General features: G+C 50.0%; 8 protein-coding genes across 8 annotated transcripts; 2 read left to right on the top strand and 6 right to left on the bottom strand.

Moving 5' to 3' along the window:
• Window positions 1-601: 601 nt before the first annotated feature.
• A1O9_07673 (uncharacterized protein) lies at window positions 602-2,704 on the bottom strand (the record flags this gene model as incomplete). The annotated part of the gene is made up of 1 exon (XM_013403228.1): window positions 602-2,704. The coding sequence occupies one exon, from the start codon at window positions 2,702-2,704 to the stop codon at window positions 602-604; it is 2,103 nt and encodes a 700-aa protein (XP_013258682.1).
• Window positions 2,705-3,677: 973 nt separating this feature from the next.
• Window positions 3,678-5,546, top strand: A1O9_07672 (uncharacterized protein; the record flags this gene model as incomplete). The annotated part of the gene is made up of 1 exon (XM_013403227.1): window positions 3,678-5,546. One exon carries the CDS (start codon window positions 3,678-3,680, stop codon window positions 5,544-5,546), a length of 1,869 nt encoding a protein of 622 aa, XP_013258681.1.
• Window positions 5,547-7,106: 1,560 nt separating this feature from the next.
• A1O9_07671 (uncharacterized protein) lies at window positions 7,107-8,410 on the top strand (the record flags this gene model as incomplete). The annotated part of the gene is made up of 3 exons (XM_013403226.1): window positions 7,107-7,391; window positions 7,448-7,945; window positions 8,045-8,410. The coding sequence occupies 3 exons, from the start codon at window positions 7,107-7,109 to the stop codon at window positions 8,408-8,410; spliced, it is 1,149 nt and encodes a 382-aa protein (XP_013258680.1).
• A 796-nt stretch (window positions 8,411-9,206) lies between these two features.
• A1O9_07670 (uncharacterized protein) lies at window positions 9,207-11,122 on the bottom strand (the record flags this gene model as incomplete). The annotated part of the gene is made up of 5 exons (XM_013403225.1): window positions 9,207-9,826; window positions 10,020-10,082; window positions 10,136-10,688; window positions 10,741-10,968; window positions 11,024-11,122. 5 exons carry the CDS (start codon window positions 11,120-11,122, stop codon window positions 9,207-9,209), a joined length of 1,563 nt encoding a protein of 520 aa, XP_013258679.1.
• Window positions 11,123-11,827: 705 nt separating this feature from the next.
• A1O9_07669 (uncharacterized protein) lies at window positions 11,828-13,233 on the bottom strand (the record flags this gene model as incomplete). Its single annotated transcript, XM_013403224.1, has 2 exons — window positions 11,828-12,300; window positions 12,351-13,233. 2 exons carry the CDS (start codon window positions 13,231-13,233, stop codon window positions 11,828-11,830), a joined length of 1,356 nt encoding a protein of 451 aa, XP_013258678.1.
• A 1,407-nt stretch (window positions 13,234-14,640) lies between these two features.
• Window positions 14,641-15,388, bottom strand: A1O9_07668 (uncharacterized protein; the record flags this gene model as incomplete). The annotated part of the gene is made up of 4 exons (XM_013403223.1): window positions 14,641-14,917; window positions 14,991-15,117; window positions 15,168-15,188; window positions 15,256-15,388. 4 exons carry the CDS (start codon window positions 15,386-15,388, stop codon window positions 14,641-14,643), a joined length of 558 nt encoding a protein of 185 aa, XP_013258677.1.
• A 1,048-nt stretch (window positions 15,389-16,436) lies between these two features.
• A1O9_07667 (adenosine deaminase) lies at window positions 16,437-18,405 on the bottom strand (the record flags this gene model as incomplete). The annotated part of the gene is made up of 3 exons (XM_013403222.1): window positions 16,437-17,239; window positions 17,318-18,190; window positions 18,252-18,405. 3 exons carry the CDS (start codon window positions 18,403-18,405, stop codon window positions 16,437-16,439), a joined length of 1,830 nt encoding a protein of 609 aa, XP_013258676.1.
• Window positions 18,406-18,976: 571 nt separating this feature from the next.
• A1O9_07666 (uncharacterized protein) lies at window positions 18,977-21,648 on the bottom strand (the record flags this gene model as incomplete). The annotated part of the gene is made up of 5 exons (XM_013403221.1): window positions 18,977-19,365; window positions 19,416-20,038; window positions 20,098-20,210; window positions 20,264-20,395; window positions 20,443-21,648. 5 exons carry the CDS (start codon window positions 21,646-21,648, stop codon window positions 18,977-18,979), a joined length of 2,463 nt encoding a protein of 820 aa, XP_013258675.1.
• Window positions 21,649-22,841: the final 1,193 nt, after the last annotated feature.

The raw sequence follows: 22,841 nt of genomic DNA, 5'->3' as shown, positions 1-22,841 counted from the left end.
CCTAAAGTTGCAGAAATGCCCAATCGATCATGTATGTATGTAAATGTAGACCCAATAAACACCCAATATCATGGGATAAAAATACGCTGATCTTCGTCCACACCGACCGCTCACCGCTATAATTGCAGCAGAAGAGACGAAAATCTAAGTAAGCTTATACGGGATCTTGACTATAGTGTGCAGTGGCAAGGCAGGAGGGAAGTCGTAAAATACGGCATGTGGCTGGCATATAGCGAGTTATTGCATGCTGCCGGGGACTAACTGACTACCTCCTTAGCAAGGTACTCGGGTGCTTAGGGATCGACAGAGATACAGAGATAGACCGCCAGGTGGCCAGATACACCGATCAGCATGGGCTAGGCGCTTGGTGCAAATTCACCCCTGCCAATGGCCATGTGCTGAACCAACGCAGGCCTCCCAAAACGCCTCTGTAAAAATGGAACAAAGCGAATACCGCCGACCGTACCAGGGACAGCTGAACCTCCCGTGCGATCGTTCATGATTTTATTTATTTCTCTCTTCGTCCTGCGCAAGTTGGTCGGAGTGGGATGCACGGCCGACACATGGCGCAGGGGGATCGATAGATCAAATTGAACTAAAGTCAAGCCATGCCGAACACCAAGTCCTGAGCACCGACGCCATTCGCACCTCCGGCACCGCCGGCAGGGTCGAACAGATCCCAACCGGCGACAAACCCATCTGCACTGCCGCTGCGGCCGTCACTCACGCTGAAGTCATCCCAGTTCAGCGAGCCCACGTCGAACATGTTGATGCTGCCGGCGTCAAAGCCACTCCTCGCGCCAAAGCGCAGCTGGTCCAACTGTGCGGGGCCCGGATACAGCATTCTTGTGAGCTCTGCGTCCTGCGCGGGGCCGAAGGAGGAGAGACTCGGTGGTCGGTTGCTGAATACCGACTCGAGTAATGGGCCGAGGAGACGTTCGTACACACCAGCGTAATTGGAGACTTCATTCCAGCCCTGCGCAGCCAGGGAGAGAAAGTTTGCCGTGAAGACCTTGGTCATTTCAAAGATCTGCTGTGCGTTGAATCGCGAACTGATCGTGTCAAAGCCGTGGCGGAGGCAGAACAGGACCACCATACTGTTTTCCAGCACGTGGTGCGCAATCAGCCACGACCGTCGATAGAAGCCATTCAGGATATGGTCACGCAGGGACTTGGCAGAGCTGCAGGCTGCCTCAAACGCCACCATGAGACTGCGCTGTGCTGGCATCGGAACTCGTGGTGATGGACGGTGCAAGTTGGTCAGGCCATGCGCGAGAGTGAACTCGGTCAATTCATGCCCGTCGTTGTAGTCTTCGTACCACGCTTGGAGGCGCCGCTCCATGAAAACGAGCCAGTCTTCCCAGGTTTGGCCTTCTTCGAGTGGTTTGCCCTGGAAGTGGACTTCTGTCATCGCAGACTGCAAGCGGCGGAAATGAATCCAACGTAAATTGTGTGTCTTGGTCTCGATGCCCGTGGCGTCAATGCCCTGTGCGGTGATGTGGCGGTCGTCTAGAACGGATGGAAAATGTGCATCTATGGTTTGGTCTGGTATACTGAGAGGCCGTTGCAAGGCTGAACATATTGCACGGTCAAAGTTGTAGGCACACCAGAACAGTCGACGCCGGAGATCCAATGTCAGTGGGTCGAAATTAAGACCTTCTGGCGCCTCACGGTGCAGACCCAGCTCCAAGCATGCACGCATTGCCGCCCCTGTAAGCATCCATACGTTCGCGAGTCGAGGATTGATGGAGGCATATTGTAGAACCAATAAGGTTACTTGGATCCCCGCTAGATCAGATGGTATTTTTGCCTTTTCGGACAAGTGCTGAATGCCTTCTTCGAACAGACTACCCGAGAACACCATATGCTTCGCTTCATGACCAGTCTTGGCGGACCCTAAAGTGGCTGAGATGGAAAGCATGAGATAGATGATCAGAAAGTCGAAAGACGGCGCTACTGCTCGATGACGGTCGGGTAGGTCTTGCAACGTTTTGATCACATTGTCGAGTTGTTTCCACAATGCTGGAGAATATAGGATTGGAAAGATAGGGTATACCCGCGTCATGTATTTCTTGACGAGAGACCTTAGAATGGCGCCAGGAATAGATTTCAACATTGTGCAGCTGACTTCATTACTGGCTCGAGAGATGGATTTCCTCCTCGTCTCTCGCGGCGAGCCAGAAGCAATTGCGGTAGACGGTGTCAAACTCATGCGGACTCGGGCAATAAGGTCGGTGATACCGGGTCCTGTTGGCAAAATGGCAAAAATCATTGCCTGTATTTCGCCGCAAGACATAATCTCATCTCGAGAAGTATCCCTCTCAAGTACTGGTGGTGATACATCAAGGGATAGTGTGAGTTTGGGGCTGACTTGATCCATTGGAGGCATATCGATTATTGGCAGAGCCGTGGTGGTCTCGTCGAGGGGAACACCCTCGTTAGTGGGCATGCCAGCCAAGATGTCCGAGGCATTGAGTTCTTCCAGATGGCCATTGCGAGCGAGGTCGCCTTCGACCTTTGCAATTTCGGATTCCAGATGTTGTACGATGCTACGCGGGATGTTGGGATCGTGATCCTTTGAACTGTAGCCCGTACAATCCGATTTGGCGGTGATGCATTGACCACAGGGAATGGCTCGATCACATTTGATTTTGCGGCGGCGACATCTGGCGCACGAGAGAACAGAGCGGCGACATTCAGCCATGACTTAGTGTTGACATTGAAAGCAAAGGGTCATGACGTTGCAGAGGATGAATACGTGGTACCTATCTCCGAGATAGCGAGACTCTAGAGTTGACTACCTTTGTCAGTGTGTCAATGCCCTCGCGTCAGATGGCAGGTGAGGATGGACGATGGTGCAATGACCGGATATCCAGTGAGTTGCGTCCAAGACCAGCAGTATTAGTCTGTATGACTGTAACCCCCAAAGTGAAGCACTTGGCACACCGGTTTCAGAAGATGGGATTAGTATTGGACATGCAACGTGCGACAATGCAGCAGGGCGTGGGTATAATTTCCCGAGTCAAGTTAGGTAGATTCGCCGCAATAGCAAAAGATTGGATGGGCGTGGGAGGCGATCGCTGGTTGATAGAACAACGGCAGAAATGCCAGTGGCGGGCACCTGTGGGTGGATGCCTGGGGCAAGATTGTAGGGGTGGGCGGGTGTTGAGTTTCCTGGGATTCCTTATCGTACAGTAATAATGTAACAATACTGAGAACGGGCCTGGCGGAAAAACTTACAGTAGGAAGAGGGGAGTCTGGGGCTGGTCCGTATCGGTTCGCACTGGTATCTTACGGCGTCCATACCGATAACCGTACGAGTCACCAATGGAGAAGGTGCCCTGGAGATGGAGTTCTTTCCCCGCCGACTCGCCCAACTCAACGCCAAACACCAAACGGGGACCGGCTAATCGACCGGCTAGCATCGTCAGTTGCCCTTGCCGTCTTGCCCGCACGTTGGCAATCCCATCATACTTTTTCCCTCTTCATCTGAGACCGTGTCACGTCGTTGCTGCTCGCTCTCGGACGGGAGGATATATGAAACTGGGACATTGGTAGTCAGATTTATATATGTCTCGGATTTCTGCAAGGCTGTGACTTCATCAGAAGCGCACATGTCCTAATTTCCACCCTCAACTCCTAAGGCTACCTGCGGACTTGATCACCTATACCGCAATATGGATCTTGAGTCCACGACCATCTCCGAAGCCGACTTGACGCGCCTATTGCCTACCTGTCAGAGATGTCGCCGGCTACGCAGGAAGTGTGACACAAACCTGCCAGCTTGTCGACTCTGTGAGAAGGGCAAGGCCGAGTGCACCTTCTTCGACCATGCCTTGCAACAGACCTTACCACGAAGCTATGTGCATTCACTGTTGACCCGCCTAGGTCGTCTTCGCTCCGTCCAGGCCGCTGTAAATGGTACCAGTGAACCGCTGGATCCATTTCGTCTTTCGCATCATCATGAACGCAATATTTCTCTGGCTTCCACTCATCTGGATGGCCCGACCAATGAATGGGGAACCTATACCAGCGATCTGTCCTTCGACAAGCATTTTATTATCCAACATGCAAACCCAACCTGCTGGCAGTTTCTGGGCAGTTCTTCGCCATATGCCCTTGTTGTCGAGGTGCTCGTCCATGCCCAGGCGAAGCTGGGACCTATGGTTCATCACCCAGAGTATGCGGGTCCAGAGTTTTGGTTGAACGCTCAAAGTACTGAGGTTCAGCAACCTCTTCAGCCTAGACCAACCCCGTCTCGCTCGGAGATCGATATGCTTATCAATCTGTACATGTCCACAACCAACAGTCTGGTTGTTTTCTTTGATTCAGAGGATCTAAGCCAGGATGTCGAAATATATCTCCGTCACCACGGCTCTAATGCCAAATACCTCACCGGTAAGGAAGCACATCAATTCTTCCGCGTGACCATGATCTGCGCTGTAGCAGCTGCCAACAAAGCCCGTCATCATTCTATCTATGACACAGAGTCCATGTCTTACTACACAGAAGGCCTTCAATGCGTCGAAGAGGTCACCTCCGATGTATCTCCTGATGCTCTCGAGGCCCTTCTCCTATTGATTATGTTCACCTTATTCTATCCTAGAAAGGGCGATATTTGGAAGCTCCTCGACTTTGCCTGCCGCCTGAGTGTAGAGCTGAGCTACCACACGGAGACAAACGATGAATACGAAGATGAGAAGGCACGGAGACGGCGACGCTCCATATTTTGGGGTCTGTATACCATCGAGCGTACCGTAGGCCAGCACTTAGGTCGCCCTTCGGATCTCACCGAGGAAATAATTACCGCTGAATACCCAGCCACACTGAATGAATCTGCACTGGCAGATCCAGACTCACTCCAGCTCATACTCACTAGCCACTACTACCGTTTGACATACATCCGCTCCGAAATTTTTCGAGAGCTTTACCTACCTGCTGTGGCACCCAATCTACCCCGAATTTGGTATGAGCAGAACCTCGAGCGTATCATAGCCTGGCGTCGTGAATTACAGTTCATTGACACTGGCCTTGGTATGGGTAGTATGACCTGCGACATGGGTTTTGACTCATCGATCTGCTTTCTTTTCCAACCTCTACTCCTCCGTGCGCTGGTTGCCACCAAAGACCACGTCCTACCACAAGAGGTCACAGAGATCGTCCCCCGAGAAAGCTATTACTCCGCTGTTCATGTGGTAGAATTCTACCACAAACTCTTCCGTGGCACAGAAGGCAGCCCCTGGGGCATGTACCCAATTACAATAGTTTCAGCACATTACATCTTCCAGGCCACAATCATCATAATGGCGCACTGTCTCCTAGCAATCGATGGAAGGCTGCCAGTGGTGAGCTTCTCCCGAGATTTTACAGGAGAAGCCCAAAGTGACCAGATCGACTTTGCTGAGATCCACGAGATTTCCGGAACATGTCTGATTTTGTTGAACACCCTAGCCAAGAAATGGGCTGGAATGGTGGGTATTCTGGACATTTACAAGAGCCTGCAAGACAAGGTGTTGCCCATAATGATGAGAAGTGGTCTTGGTTGAAGTGCCATGTTTCTTTGATTTTGATTTTGATTTTGAAGCTTTGTGGGTTGAGATGATGCAGCGTTTCTTTGTCTCTGCATAGTCCATCCTGCATGGTACGCAGCCGCCCGACACAATTACCTCTAGAGTCTATGGCGCTCTGCTGCAACTTTCCACCTGGTTCATGCATGAATTCTTTCTCCCAAAAGCTCTTTTTCCGTGCATGCCTTGTCAAACACTGTCAAGTGTTTGGATGAACTATATTCAACAATGACAATCGCAACTACCACGTGAGCCCAGGCGCTAGAATTTCAAACAACTGTCTCACCGTGCAATCAAATAGCCAACCCAAACAAAGGAACCCTCACGGTCGTCGGCGATGGTATCTTTCTACCGAGATATATCATTAAATGTCAGCCACGCCTCGCTATCACTCTTCATGTCCCAGCATTAGCCCGACAAGAAATTTTACATTCCGATAAAGAACTTTTGGGAAAGAACAACTGGAAATAGATCAAAATATACCATATCAACACACCAGTTTTGGTGAAAATGCAAACATTCGGGGCTTACAAGTCTACGGCCCAAACACAATACGGAAAGGCTGTTCAAACCAAATCAAAAGGTTAGCTCACTCCTCTAATCGCTTTGAGCCATCATCAGGCTGATCAAGTTCCCTCATAGTCTCAACGGCGGGTAGTTCCAATGCCCTGCAGTCGCCAGTCCAAGAATTGATGAAACCTGTCGGCGATGCGCTTGTCTCCCTGGAATTCGTTGGATTTCATAACCCCAGACAAGTCCTTCCACTGGCTTCGGTATCACCGCTAGCCGAGTTGACGCCAATTATTGACTTGTCACCAACACCAACACGATCCAGAATCAGAAGCACTCGACGACGCAAGGTCCACAAGAACAGGGCAGGAAACCCGCCTACCCCCAAGGTCGGTCCTCGAAGCGCGAAAAAGGGGACTCTTCTGCGCTTCACCTTGAGAGATGGTAAAGCGGTTGGGGTCGAGGTCATCGGGTGAGTGTGCCACTCGTACTTATTATGGATAGACAAAGAGAACGAAGAAAAATGGAGGAGCCATCCGCTTATCTAGTCGGTGCAACATCAGGTCATGATGACGGTGTGATGGCCGATCTGTGTTACCTAGATAGTTCAGCGGGTAGCCTATGCCTAGGTGTGACATCAACGGGGAGGAATTTGGAGTATTCAGGTGCGCTGGTAGCCGGCCACGAAGTGACACAAGGCGTGGCCCTTGAGTTTGCGAGAAGCAGACAAGATATATTCTCATAAATGCTCCCACCCTAGCTAGACGAGTACGTATTATTATTAGCCATGGCTTCCAATGCAGCTAATCAGGAGGGTGATTCAACACATTCCCAGAAGGAGTTATTTCTGCCGTCGCCTTAAAGAAACACGAGAAATCAATCACGTGATCTAGAAGCAGCATAGGATGCCTGCCATCTGTCACCGTCACTGTGCGCCCCAGCTGTGCCTCGTCTTGGACTTCTCCGCATATTTCTTTGATACTCCCCCTTCCATTGCGTCTCTCACAGTGTTATCTATCACTTTCCACCATGGCTACTCTACAAGGCTCTGGAATTCCCACAGTCAAAGTAGAATCCGTGTCAGACCAAGTCATCAAGCCAGAGCCCGCAGATGACTCGCCTTCGCCCTACGTCGACGATGACGAGGACATGTACGAGGAGACCGGCGATCTCGACTTTTCCCAGGCACAACAGCAGCTGTGGCTGAGCCATGTCCCCAAGTCGCTGTGGGAGGCTCTTTCCACCCTGAATGACGAAGACGAGATTGAGATCGGCACCATCAGGGTGGAGGGTTCAGAATCAAATCCATCCAGGGTACGAACGGAGCACGTCCCTATTTTCTGCGTGGCTCGGCTAACGCTCTATGCTAGGTCAGTCTACTGCTAAACAAGCTACCTCAATTCGAGAACGAGCCAAAAGAATACAACCTCTCCCTCCCGCCCATCGAGAAAGTCAGGAGCCGAAGACCCGGCCAAGCGATGGTGTTTTCAGAGAAAGATCTACCAGGCTACAAAGCTCGGACATTCACCTGGGACGATCTTGACGAGGACGGAAACCCAGGACAAGGGCGATCGTACCTGTACGAAAACCACAAACGCCAGATCAAGAAGAAGGAGAACAAAGGCCGATACACACCGTATGCACGTCGGCCAATCCCTAAACAGACCGCGATCACGGGCACGGTTGCAAAGGAGTTTGAAGCGGTCCCGGTCAAGAACGACGAGTACTTTGTGCTGGAGAATAAGCAAGCCGCAGAGCTCCTCAAGATCCCCAGCCGAGAACAAGCGATCTTCGCAACCGGCGACCAGGACCCTTCGAGGAAACATCTACCGTTCATGACGCAGACCGACAAAGCAAACGCTCTCAAGGTAAGTTCCAGACCGACATATCACATCCCTACATTTGCCCTCTCCCTCTCCTCCCTCACCACTGAAGTTAGCTAACATCCCACCCCCTCCTCCCACCAGAACGCACAAGCGCGCCGCCAAGCTCAGAAAGAGACCCGCGCCGCGCGCGTTGAGAAACATGTGTTGATTGATAAACTGCTCGAGTTATTCCGCCAGCACCGCATCTGGGGCCTACGCGACCTCAAGGCGAAAGTCAACCAGCCGGAGGCCTACCTCCGGCAGACGCTGGACGAGATCGCGTTCATGTGGAAGGCCGGCGACTTCAACGGGAAGTGGGAGCTCAAGCCAGAGTACAAGCAGAACGACGCCTTGCTGCTGAACCCGGCTGGTGTCGAGGTCGCGCCCAAGGTCGAGGACGACTCCGAGATGGAGAAGTCTGGCATGGACGAGGACGAGGACGATGTCTTTGAGGATGTTGAGCCTTAAGGTCCGTCGGTTGGTTGGCTGGTTGGCTGCGCGGCGAGTGCAGCCCTTGCATCGCCAGCAAGGAGGTGTCCTCCTTTCATCAGGCTCGAATTTTGCATAGCGTCCGGCGTTATTCGTGTCATATCTATGTACACTATTACATCGCGCCTAGCTTAGAAGATACCCAGAAAATGTGCACGACGAGATGAGTTTATTAAGCAACCCTGATTTTTCCCACAACCGAAGCAAAACAGTACAATGAGAGCGTCGACGCAAGATTCGTTTCTCTTTTTCCTGTTCAAATATGCTGACATGCCTGCCACCAAAGAGGGCTTTTGTTGTGTTTTCTAATACATACCTGCTTTGCGCCCTCCTGCCGGGGGTCGGTTACGGAGAAGGACAATTCCCCTTGTGCAGTCGACTGAAAGCCGTGAGAGATGCTGGACTGTGCAGGATGTCCTCCGTACCTGACGCTACATAGTAATAATCACTACATAGGGCCGACTCGGGTGTGGAAAACCTATTGGGTTGAAGTGCAACCCATTGGTGCTGAATGGGGCTACGGCACTGAAGTACTATAAACTCGTTTCTGGGATTTGATTTTTGTGCAGAAGGGTCTCTTCATTTAAACTGAGATGTAATTAATGATTCTAAGACTCAACTATCTTTCGCCACCTTAATCCACTTTCTCGAGTAAGCGCAGTCATTCCTTGAGAAGACTAGGTGACAGCCGGATCATAAAGATTTAAGCAAGGTGGTTAACACAGTTCCATCGTGGCACTTATTGAATAGTGTCCCACTCTACTAACATCCGCGCCTATAGCGTATATCTGAATGAAGGGCTCCTGTCACCCAAGTCAGAGAGCTCCTTGTCTGTGAGTCCTTCAGCGGCACCGCTCTTTTCCCTGTTGCTGTTGATCCGACCATAGGCGATTCTCAGAGTGACAACGGCGGCGAGGCCCAAGACGACAAAACCGATATCCAAGCCGTGGCCGAGCAAGTATTTGGGCGCGTCCTGGGCACGGTAGAAGTTGCTCGCCATGGCACCACCGAGATTGCCAGCGCCGATCTGGAATGCCATTCCGGCGGCGCGCTTGTAGCTTCCTGCAAGATTGTTGCTGATCCAAGTGATGTTGTTGGGGAACGCTGGGTAAATTCCACAAGTGGCGATGAAGACACCGGCATATACGACACCAGGAACGCCTCCGACTGCGGATGCCGAGATGGCCATGACGAACCCGACCAGAATAGCACACATTGGGAAGAAGACGTAAGGCCATCGCGATTCTCCTCGCTTGCTCGCTCGGTCGGCCAACCAACAGACGACAACTGCGAGAATTGCCGCAGTAATGTAGATTGGGATGGTCAGTAACTGAGCTGTGGTCGATATATAGCCCAATTCTTTGATAATGCTAGGTAGGAAAAGCGAGATGGAGTCTGTTCTCGTTCAAAGTTCAGATTAGTAAAATTATAGCTTCGGGTGATGAATCAAGTGGAGAGAGGGATGAGCAGTCCAATGAGAAAATGAGGCAAGAGCCTAGGAATCCCATGGAGAGTGAAGAGGAATTCTCGAGTTGAGCTCGAAACACTGCCCGGGGGGGCAAACAATGGGATCGGGAGTAAGACTTACACAAAGGACAAACGATTCCCCAATACATGAACAGAGACAGGTATAGCTGCCAGTCAGTAACCGCTATCCAAGCTGTTAACCAAAGCATCTCAATCAACGGATGCAAATACACTTACCTTGCACAACATATTTCCATTCAAAATGATCACTTTCAGCCACGAGTCTTCCAGTCTTCTCACTCCCTTGGTATTTCAGACGATGCACAACCCAAGCTTTCTCTTCAACCGTCAAGAAGCTGGCGGTATCAGGGAAATCGTAGAGTAGGAAGTAAGCAGCAAATGCCACTACCACTGTCAAAATGCCTTCAAGGATAAAGATCCATTGCCATCCGGTCCTTCCACCTACTCCATCCATCTTGGCGATTGCATATGCAAGGAGACCCGAGAAAGCACCGGCCACGCTCGCAGCGCTGAAAAATAGACCTTGACGGAATGCAAGCTCCTCTCTTACATACCATGACGTGAGATAAAAAGCAACCCCCGGGAACAAGCCCGCTTCTGCAACACCTAGGAAAATACGGGAAATGAGGAGCCCATGGTACGAAGTCACGAGGCCCATGAGCGTCATCACGAGGCCCCATGCGACCATGATCGAAGGAAGCCAGATCGATGGTCGAAAGCGCTTGAGGAGAAGGTTTGAGGGAATCTCAAATGCGCAGTAAGTGAAGAACTAGATACAAACGTTAGTGGTTAATCAGAAGGCAGGAACATAATTTACCTACGAAAACAGTCGCACAGAGGTTGTATTCCGGACCTGTTAGCTTCAGGTCGGTTTGCATGCCTTGAATCTTAGCATTTCCGATGTTTGATCTATCCAAGAAACTGAGCAGGTAAAGCAGAGCCAGCATCGGGATGAGGCGTAGATCCATCTTGCGAAGCGTCTTTTGAGGATCAACGCCGGATGTATCGACATCCTCGCCCGTCCAGTTTGGATCATGATGCTTGGAACCCTTTTTGCGATATTAGGAAAGGGACAACTGTTCTGGCGGGGTGAGATTGACTTACAACGTGTTTCTCGCTGATTGACTTCTCGACTTGATCATCCGCCCATTTTTCGTTATTTGGGGATGTTTCGTGCATGTTTGCTGCAGTATGAATGGCCATGGTACAGTAAGAGAAGATATTGGAAACTTGATGGCAATTAACTGGTAACACAATGCAATGACAGCATGACGAGGTCAATGAGATATCTTATACTCTTTTTGATTCCCGTACGTGCGCCAGGGTATCCACCCCCCGAACTGACATGTGCCCAGAGCCCGGATGCGAAATACCCTGTCTAAGCCCATGTTATTTTGTTGAATAGTGGTAGATTGCATATTGCTGATTCGCTGTTTGGGAGCTGGTGGCAAAAAAGGATGGACACTAGGAGTGTAGAGCATTGCCAATCTGTTGCACTGTTCGCTTAACTCGAGGTCTTGTTGGATGTAGGCGGACCTAGATCTAAGCTTAAAAATCGAAGATCTCAGTATTTTGGTCGGATCCGAATGTAACATGACGCACGGGGCTGACACGCATCTTGCCCATGGGGAGCGAAACGTTTCCCCGCAACACATGTTTGACGAAAAGTGGCTTGCTCCTCTTCCTTTGCAATTGTTGGGGTTTGATTGCACTCTACCCATTAGCGAGATAGGCATCTGCGCTCGCCAGGCTCGCTTACGCTGCCCTGGGCTTTCGCATCCTTAATGATGCCTCACAGACTTGAGGGACAGTAGGACCAGTGTACAGGTTCCAGACCGAAGACCCACCTAAGCATCGTCTCCGGGAAAGACCTCATGACAAACTGCGTATCCCTTGAGTGGCGTGTTCTCACCATTGTGGATATGCTGGCTGGGAAGGATGCTCCGGTTTTGCAAAATCGGCTCTGGCCATTTGTACGGATTTTGAGCACTGGGGTAACTGCTCCAATGTCTGCCTCAATGTGGAGAGGAGATTATTGTAAGCACCCGAACCGATCTTGCCTCTGGCGGAGTCCCTGTCGATAGCTTGTTGCATGAGTTTCACAGCTGCAACAACATGATGTGGATACGGGTCTATTGCAACCAATGGAACTGTAACCGTATTCTCTGAGGTGATGGGTGCTTTCGGATCAGAAGGGCTTTTGTCGCTTCGAAGTTGTAGGGTGTACTTGTTGTTGAGGCCGAACTCTAGGCAATTCATGACCCAGGTCTCTGCATTCATTCGCTTTGCCGAGAACAAGGATAATAGGTCCTCACGGTGCGTGGTAGCTACTATATCTGGAACCATCAAGATGCTGAGATTGTAATGCATCACCAGTTCGTCTAGTCGCCAAATTAGTCTGGAAAGTATAGGACAACGGGAATCCACTTACACCAGCGAAGTTTCGTTTCCTGACTGAAAAACTGTATTCGAGTCTGACATGCACTGAGCAAATCTCGGTAGGTGACGTTGAAATGGTCAATAGCGTCGGAAACAGCATTGAACGCTTTGTTCACCTCAATCTCGTCGTGTCCATCTCGTAGTGACTCCTTGAGATTAGCGGTCAATTTCCATTGTAATAACTTCCACGCTGCTCCAGAGGCTATGATTTGATTTGCCTTTTCATTAGTCATCTCGAAATCAGGTTCTTTCCAGTCCTTTGTCATTCCTTTGAATATTTCTGCACATGTCCGAACCATACGCCACGACGGTTCGGCGTCGAAACCAAAAAGCCCGGACGAAAGTAAGGGTCTACAACTCATGGTCAGGGACGCAGATGTGTCAAATGTTAATGCAGCCCAATATGCTGTACTCTCAGCATTGATGAAGTTGGTGGTGGCAAGTGACTGGGGACTTGTAGCCGAAGTGCGTCGCACACTGGCAAGGCTTACCCGTGTGCCGTTAAATTGAAGGCTTCTCTGGCGAGCACGGAGTGACTGGATTTGTTGCAGCGCGGCATGAACACAATGTTGGCCGGAGACACCATCCAACTCTTCTTCTTCAGATATACCGACTGGAGTTGGGGTAAGAGCAAAGAGTAGTAAGGCCAGCATGGATCGATAGGACGGTCTGTTGATGACTTTGAGCATATCTCTGTGCGCGCGCCGCCATAAGCTCCTCACAATTTCGAGACAGGGAGCTCCTGTAGTACTGATAGGAGAGATCAGTGGCAGCCATCGTGCAGCAAACCCCTGTATAGCACAATCGAGGTAGTTGTCAATCTGCATATCGTTCTCATTTTTGAATGACTCCGGTGAGGCACCGAAATCCAGCATGGTACCTGTGCCATCATGCCCATCCTCTATCCACTTATCAAGCTGGCTGCAAAGTCGACGGATGCTCACTATATCTGACAGGCTCTGCTCTCCGAACCTAGACTTGTCAGGCAAATAGGAAGATGAAAATGGAAACAGAATGCACATACGCGAACGGGTTGCTATATCTTCCCATCCACGAACCGAATACCGTTTCGAATGCCGTGTCGTAGATAGTATGAAGCCATGATTGATCGACAAGGCTGGTCGATACTTCGACGCTCGCTACGGATGTAGGGAAAGCTTGGGAAGGTTCTCGGGAAGCCCATGTGGACGAGAAACTTGTCCATAAGCCGAGAAGCTTCATTGACATGGGGAGATAGTACCTAAAATCTGCCTCGTATGGGCCAGGACTTTGCTGGAGGGCCATAACCCCGGCTTGGTCAGAGATCACTGATTGCCGTTCGTCAACAGAGGCACTTTCAATCAGCGCTCGCGGCCGAGCCTTCTTGGGCCTTCTCTGTGGTTCAGTGCGTAAAGCTATCGAGGGCCCTGGATGCTGTTTCATCCACTTTTGAGAATAGTGTCAGTAGGGGGGGATGGGGAACTAGGGCATCTTCCAAGTGGGAACGAGCAAACCTCGAAGGTGCATTGCCACTGTCGGTTGAGGCATCTCGTGCAGGACATCAACTCTTGAGGATCATGCTGGCTCCGGCGTGCTCTGCCCGCATCACAAGCAACTCGGGATTTTCGACATTCATCGCAACTTGAGAACTGAACTCGCCGGTGGGTCCGGTCACTGTGCGCCATTGCCTTGAGACAAGCTCCCGAGAGCGCGAGCACGCATTTCGGGGTTATGAAAACAGATGTTCTCTTGACATGAGGTGGTGTCGTTGAAGGAAGACTTGGTGTGGTCACAAGCTGATTCGATTATCGAAAAGCTTGTCGCGCTACGGCCCAGATGAACCAATCAAAGCCAATGCGAAAACGGGCAACGGGGACCATCGCGACTGCCGTTTTCCGGGGTACGGAGATTTCCATGGGGAAGGAACGACCTTTTGACGGTCTGCTCCTTCCTGCCTAAGTACTCTCAATCATGTACAACGAAGTTCCCCTTGCGGTCAGGAAGGTGTATGAAATCTACGTGTCGGAAGATCTGAAAGAATTCTTCGCGCTCATCCAATCCTATTTCACACTGTCTAAAGCTACAGGCGGGAAGCATCCAGGTCGATGGTGTTCAATGTAACTCACTTTCGCAGGCTCATGCCAGAGCCCTCGAAGTCGCTGTGATATTGTCTCAACCATTCCCACGCTCCAGACTCCGTTGAAGCCCCTTATATACCATACCGTCCAAGGATAGCACACCATTGCTCCTGGAGCCTCCCACGATCCCACCAGCAATCTGCCAGTACAGAACAATCCTCTAAACTAGTAGTTATAGAAACCCCGTCCGTTTTTGACACCTAACTGTCCATTTTCAATCAATTTCTTGAGGTAGTCACGAGGCTCTGAAGGTATGTCTGGCCGCTTCTCTGCATAATGTTCTTCGATGTTGAGCACGACGTCTAATCCCACCACGTCCATTTGCTCGAAGGGGCCTTTTGGGGTCTTTAAGACATCCTTGAATATCCCATCTATTTCGGAAGGCGTCGCAACGCCCTCGGCTGCAGTTAGAAGGGCTTCCCGTTTGATCGCAGCCCATATTCTGTGCCAATATCGTCAGAGGATGATCTGGAGGATGCCTAGAACATTGATTTAATGCCTGAGCAGTATCTTACCGATTATAAATATAACCCATTGAGTCTTTTTTCACATGGTACGGGCTAAAACCATGCTTTCGAGACTCCTCCATCAGCAAGGATATGTATTCCGGATTTGTGCGTTGATGGCCCATGATTTCCAGTGCTATACCAGCGATTCAGTATACAAATAATAGCGAATGGAGAGCAACTCACCAGAAGATTCTGGAGGCCAGTCTTTTCATTAATCAGCATATTGGAAATTTCAGGAGACAAAAAGTGCATATGAGAGGATGAGCCTTACAACTGTGAGCACTGAGCACACGCCGTTCATTTGAAAGTTCCAAACCCTCAATAATCTCGGAAATTGGATAACTGCTCGAGTTCGAGGCAATCAAGGCGGAAGTTGGCGCCAGCTTGTCCAACTGAGCAACCATACTTCTTTTCAATTCAAGTTTCTCAGGTACACACTAACCCGGTAGTTTGATTAGTGGATGTCAGAATACCAAAAATTTAGACCGAATTGACTAAAGAATGACATACCTCAACCACCAGCCAGATTCCCTCGAGGGCCGCTGCCAAGTTATCAGAAGTAAATGTCTTGACCTCTCCCCAAATTGTCTCTGGAATTTTGGCAGCAGCACGAAGCCCCTGTATGTATTCCGCACCATCACTCAATTGCCTTTCCTGTGCATCGATCAAATGTACTGGGCAACCTTTACTCGACCACTAAATATGCGCGAGCCTGTTCTTAGTCCAAAAGTCCCTGATGTTCGGACAGGAGAGCACAGTACCATATATGCCAGTCTCCGACCTTGTGTTCCAGCACCTAATAAAGCCACAGGCCGTTGGGCCAAATTCGCAACCATACTGGTAATTGGGGCACTTGGCTATCTGCTCTGGCGGACTTTGTCGTCTAGAACCGACTTACACTGACAGGACAAAATAAGGCACCAAATGCTCTGTCAATTTAAGCGGTTTTGATGAATAGATAGAATGAATGACAGAATTAGCTAAATGATATCAGGCACAAGACCTCGACGATAGTTCCCCATAACACCCAGCGTGAATACCTTATCGACACATTACGAAGGACCGAGACATCGCTTGGCAACGACAGGGAAGTTCGGAACCGAAAGGCTCAGCCAATGTCTTGATGCGAGATCCATCCCCCTGGATGACGCAGGATCAACGCCACCAAAAGCCACAATTCAGAACTTGCGTTTGTCTTGACCACTTACGTTGCGAGGTTAAAGACTGGCAGATTCCCGGACTTACTCAAGCCCGTTAGGTTTTCTGGCTGTATTCTAGAACAAACATGCATGCAATCAAGCGATTAACACGCTTGGCTTCGATGCAGCCTTCCCATCCTTGCGGAAGGGGCAAATGCAACGAGTCACCCCTTACTACTCGTCCCGAGCGTTGAAAGAGTTGGACACCTGCCGGAAAAGGACGTTATGTACCTTTCCAAATGTAGTTTCTATACTATTTCAAGGTGTTTGTCGACCATGGGGCAGGTAAGCTGGCGTTGTACCTCTCCCCGTATTCCTCCACGATCCATTCACAGAAGTCCTCCCATTTCTGCTTCCATTCCCTCATACGTCTAGCTTTTATGCCAGTGCCGTCGACTCCCATATCGATATCATGCAGCCATTCAGCCTTTGTCTGGTCCGCAAAGTTGGACCAGCGGACGCTATTCTCGGCTAGAGCACCCTGCCACCAAAGCGCGTCAGCGTAAGGATGAATAGAGTCATTAGGAAAGGTTCTTACCAAGCCTCCCAGCCCAAGATTATCATAAGCCTGAATCGCCTGGTAGAAGTCATAGCTGAGGCCTGGGTCGTCTTGGCCCATGATTGAAGGGTCGTCATTACTAATCGATGTAGCAACGCCATGTGCAATCATGGCTGGGATAGGATGGTGCAGGACATCTGTGGCAAGGCGAAGCACTTCATTCGATATCGGGCAGACCTCAACCATGATCCGATTTCCTATCACCTCTTCCATGAGCTTGGGATGCTTGTACAGCGAAAAGCCATGTCCTATGCGCCGAGTGTCGAAGAGGATCGCGTCAAACAGATTCGAATCTGTGCTGTTCCCATCTCCCAGCGTCTCTCCCGCGTGGAAGAAGAAAGGCAGTGAGACATTATGGGCCTGAGTTTGCTCTTGGAACCAGATTAGCTCTGGCGCGAGGTCCGACAATGGACGTCCTAGGTCTTCCTGTGCAACCAAATCATAGCCGCTGAACAGGTCTGGGTAATTCAATTTTCTCTGAATGGCAATTTGCATGGCTGGTTCAGGGGATTAGTCTTCTTGTCCGTGAGTAACCCGTCCTCAAGATGGGAAGGAATTTGAGGGTGCGAACTCACTGTTAGTAAGCACCGTACGATTCCAACCCCTTAGGTCCGACCAAATGACCCTCACTCCCCAGAAGCTCTGACCTTTAGCCGTGGCCTTGAAATTCTCCACTTCGTCAATCATAACATCCCACCAAAAATCAAGATCTGGATCAGCCTCTGCCTGTCCCTCAGCAATTAATGTTGCGGACGAACCACCACTACGGAGCTCGACCCAGTATACCCCATCATCCACTAGGTTCTCAAAGAGGGTTTTCCAGTACGTTCGAATGATGGGTTCATAGTTCAGCGCCGCGCCTATGGGACCAAAGCAGCTCTGGAATTTCCTCCAGATAGCATCGACGCCGAGATCGTGCCGGATCGATTCTTCTGGTGTGAGTGTCATCTTGGATTTCAGGAACGAAGTAAATGCATCGCGCCCTCCGGGATACGTGGTCGCTGCCACAGTGATTGGAACAAACGAGTTCGCCACGTATTCTGTGGAATGCAGGGACGGTAGAGACGCAGAGACAGTCGTGTTGGCGTGTGTAAAGGAGATAGTCGCATTTCTCCCACTGATCTCTGAGGAAATGCTTTGTGAGGCAGAGATGACGACTCCCTCGGTGGTGAGAAGACTGTCAATGATGACATCAACGGATACCAGCGCGGTCGAGTGAGCATGCAGCAGTGAACCCTTGGGCATACGCTGAACAATGTTCCACAGTTCAGTACCTGGAATGTATGGTTTGGCTTCGGGAAACATCATTCCAGCGAATCTCTCTCTATCATCCTGGCCCAATGGAGCGTAGACGCGCCAGTAGTGGTCTATCTCATCTTGTCTGATGGCCGCAACAATTCGTTCAGCCTGTTGCGCAACGGCGGAAAGTGAGCTGCGAAAGGCATGATCTATGCCAGAGTCATTGACTTTTCATTCAAAGGAAACTAGCAGTTAGCAAGTTTTGCTGACCTTGCCTCGTTTCCTTTTCGGCTTCTATCAGCTGAACTCTCGCGCTGAGATGAGCTTGTACTACAGAGTCATTCACATATGGTATACCTGACGCATCGCGGGCGCCACTGACCGGCCACAGGGTGATCGCTAATACCCAAAAAGCCCATATCATGGTCACAGGATGAATGTGGGAGCAAACCGTAGCCCTTGGTTGAGTTGACTCGCGTGGTGAGACGTGGTTGGTGATCTAAGCAGGCAAATAGAATCAAGGGAGCACGGACGCCCTGTTGTCGTCCGTTCAATTTTAACTGACGTGTGGCTGGAGCTACACACCGCAAGTACTTCATATCTGGCCGATGCCAGCTGCTTGCAATGGCCACATACTACTTAGAATTCTTGGCCCTTCGTGGTAATGGAGTTGTACAAAAAGGACTAAGTGCGGGATTTGGGGGTATCGTGCGTCTGTATCTTGGAGCAGTTGTCAATCAAAAAGCGTTCTTATCCGACTTTGGTGTACAAGCCCCACTTGATACTCAGTATGCAGATAAGGCACCGACAGGCCAATCAATGAGTTATCTTGGGGATCAAGTCAGGATGTGGATTTAACAATCGTTTCCCGAATAGAAACTCTTTGTGCAAAATTAGTATAACTTTATAATCATATCTTGGACGGCTGGAGCCGGCCTTCCAGTATCGGCAAGCTGGTAGTGCAAACCAAGGCACTCTTGCTTGGAATCTCCGCATCACGAATCCGAGCCACAAATCCCGCTGAGGCGGTTCAAGCACTCGATGCTCTCCTCGATGATCCCCGCTTCACAGCGAGCCTTCAAGAACTCAATGACCACAATTAGCATGCCGCCTGGACGGCTGAGAGCCAGCATGTTGTGTTCGCCGGCTTCTTGATGCATGTTGACAGCAGCAAAGAGATAATCTCGGCACTCTTTCTCAGCCAATTCTATCGATAAGATCTTTCCGTCTGCCACTAAGTCATCGGAGACTGTTGTCGCCTTCGTCAACGCAAATCCAAAGTTCCAGCAAATTAAGCAGGCCAGGTAGAAACTCCATAAGCAGTGGTGACAATGGGTGCTCGGTGACTCGCCATTAAGTCGCTCTTGAATCAGAGTAGCCGCATCTGGGAGTATAGTAAGGTACTGGTCTGCACGAGGAAAGGCGTATACTCACGGAATACTCCCAGTGATGCACGCTCGTGCTTCGCCCAAAGACGTAGTTTTCTCTTGGACTGTGCATAATCTGAAGCGCCCCGCCTCTTACCTTCAATGACCTCTTTACCTGCAACTGTCTGGAGGTCCATAGGACTTATTTCGTAGAGTGTATGTGCAAGTCGAATCACACAAAGACAATCGCGCCAGGCAAATGCCTTCAGGCCCAGGTCAGCCGGAACCTTCTTCCACGACGCTTCCCATATTTCGAACGAGCGTCTCGTCTTGTTACCTAGCCAAATAAGGGTATTACTTGAACGAGTAGAGAGACTGTGATGTTCTCTATGAGATAATTCACGGGCTATTGATACCAAGCCGTACATAATGATGTTTGCTCCACGAGGGAGTGTTTCTGTCAAGATTTTAGTTGAAGGTGGATTCCAAGACTTCTTGAGCATTGGCAAGAATGAAACTGGCTCGTTTGTGGTGGTGCTGAGAAGCTGAGCCCACTCGGGGGCAGATGTAGCATACCATGCGTCCTCTGAAAAGGGGAGTCGCAGGTTTAATTCGAACGGTGTCATTGAAAGCTCCCCACCGTGTAAAATCGCATGCTTCACATCAAGCGCAAATGTCTGCAAGATGAGTCTGTGGTGTTTTCGGTGGTCAGTAAGCGTGGTCAATGATGCGGATGACTGGTTGCGAACCTTCTAATTGTCTCGGTCTCTATCCATTTTATCCAGACTCGTGTGGATACGCCTTGCTTCGGTTGCAAGGAGATACTCGCTCGATCCCATCTATAATCTATGCGCCGCGTCGCCTGAGATGAAAAGTCAGTTTGTTGGCCTGTTATCACCATATCCAGTTACCTACTTCAATGAGAACGCCATGAAACATGGAGGCAAACCCATATTCTTCTCGAGTTCCTTGGTACCTCGCAAACAAAAGCACTAAGAACAATGTTTGAACTATCCATAACGGAGGTGTGTTCGTCAATCCAGGGTGCTGAAGCACAAGTCAGCAAAGATCGCAATTGAGGGAGATAAAGTCACATTGATAATGGAAGTCCTGATAACACGCTGTATCGTAGAAGCCATGTGATATTCATGATTATTGTCACTCCTCATTAATGTCCAGCCCAGTGTTATGATTACCCAAATCAGCTGCGAGCCGGGTTCCTCGCCAAACACATCGATGATGGCCTGCCGGTGTTCTTGTGAAGAAGGACATATAAGTTCATGATGAACAAAAGCATATTCAATGTTCACATTGCGACAGAAAAGGTGGATGCCCTGTTTCATGCTGTTCAAAGAGAATATTGGATCACGGAGATCAACATTCGAGAGGTTGCGTAAATCCATCAAGAGCTCGATGCGGCGCTCGTTCGTAAGGCCGTTGCATACTCGGAACCCACAGCTTGGAGGGTCGAATTCACCTGTCTTCGCCACGAAGATTTTCGATTGCGATTCTTGTAGATACACAGGCGGGAGCTGGCCGTTGACATTGTAAATCTCTGCTGCAATAGTTGATATGTCTCTGAGTGGTGTTGGATTCGAGTACTCAAAGGATTGAGAACCCTGCACCGAATCTTTCTCGGGTTCTAAGTCCAATAATTGCTGGTTGTCGAAGAACCACTGCATATCAGTGTCGGTGAACCGTGTACTCTGATGGGTGCAGAAGTCTGATCGCCATTCCTCCATCTCCTGTATCCAAGATTCTTCGAAACCTGTAGTCCAGAGGCCGAGAGAATCACGTGGCACAGGTTGGCATACCTCAGGAGTTTCATCAAACTCATCTGACATTTTTGCAGACACACCTTCCTCTATGGGATGTTGAAACGATGCGTCTCTTAAAGATTCGCCCAGTAGTGGGATAGAAGTGTCGGAATTCCATCTAGAGCCTTCGATGGAAGTGCACGCCTCTGAAGCAGCACCAAAGGAGGCAGTCTCACTAGGCTCAGCCCTCGCGGAGTCATCTAGCGCAGAGACACCGTTCTTCTCATGGGAGACTTTAAGATGGCGTTGCCACAGATCCTTTCGCACAAAGGTGACCGAGCACGTAATACACCTCCAAACCTTCCCTGAGTTATGATTAAGTTGATGTCTTTTGAGGTGCTCGGCACGTGTGAAGGCTTTGGTGCAGGAGGCAACTGTGCATCGATATGGCCGAACATATCCTGGTTGACTTCCAGTCTGGGCCACTACCTTTTTACTGCGACTGCGTTTCGCTTCCAGTGGACGCTGTTCGGCTTCGGTCATCACTGTGGCATAGTTGTTCGATCCCTTATGGCCGGTATTTCAAGAAAACCTTCCACCGAAGGGCCATATGTCTCCCTTTGGAAATTTGCAGCTTTCCAGAGGCAACAGATGCGTCACATTGACATCGTAATTCGAACATATTCAGGCAAGCAATGGGCGAGGCATTGCCCCGTACAGGCGACTGGGTCAAAAGCGCCGAGACGGAATAATCATAGTGATCTTACTGGTTCCCATCTACCAACACGTGCCCTAATTATCTAGAGGTGGTACCCCAAAGTAATCCGCATGGCTGGTGGTTGCGCCCACACCGATAAGCGGCCGACCGCGGCCCCTGGGACGCTTATGCCTGCCCATATCAATCGCCAAGGTATGAGGGTGCAAGGCAAGCGCTGGTCGCGTTATTGCTGGAGTGCAGAGGTCGGCTTTCTCTGTTGTTGCACCATGCAAGATGCCTAGAGGGTGGGGTTCGGTACTTATCCAATTTACTTGTATATGGAGTACATTTGAAAGACGTCGGGGGTTTACATGAGACTTGATCAGCTACTCCTTTCAATCTGGAAGCTACAAAGAATGCAGGCAAATTCAAAAACATCGTAACAATTGAGATTTTGATAATCCGTCCCTCTATCTCTGCTCATGAACGACTAACAATGCTTGACTGCAGACCAATTGATAAATTTATTAAGCACATTTCGGAGCTAGATTTCCACCAACATGGACTTCGATTTCGTTGGATGACGGTTGGCTATCTACTTGGTTCCCGCTTGCTCAAAACGAAGCTGACACCACTGGCCACTGATCAGAAGGAGGACAAATCTCACCACTTGAAATCGGCTCGTAGCTTTGGAGGAATCCGCTCGTCTGTGCAAGTTAGCAGCACAGAACACTTCTCACCGGAATTAAAGCCAATGAAATATGGCATATTCAATAGATCCATGCTTGAACGGTTGTATACACGATGTGCCAACGACTTGGATTTGTCCTTTGTCGCCCTCAGCAAACAGTCCCTATTGTTGATGACCAGCGTGTCTGGAATGTGATTCGCTGATGGTTGAGGACGTGAAGCCCTCCAACTCGGTGTTAACAGAGTATTGTGAGGCATTGTAGGTCCGTATGTGAGACATGGGCCCAAATCACTTGGACCGGGTTTCGCAAGCTCATCCGGATTCAAGGCGGGATATTAGCTGTACACT

The sequence above is a fragment of the Exophiala aquamarina genome, assembly GCF_000709125.1.
Source record: "Exophiala aquamarina CBS 119918 chromosome Unknown aczIA-supercont1.6, whole genome shotgun sequence".
NCBI lineage: Eukaryota > Fungi > Ascomycota > Eurotiomycetes > Chaetothyriales > Herpotrichiellaceae > Exophiala > Exophiala aquamarina.
The sequence above is the reverse complement of the archived record's forward strand: the minus strand, read 5'-3'. Positions and strand labels throughout refer to the sequence as shown.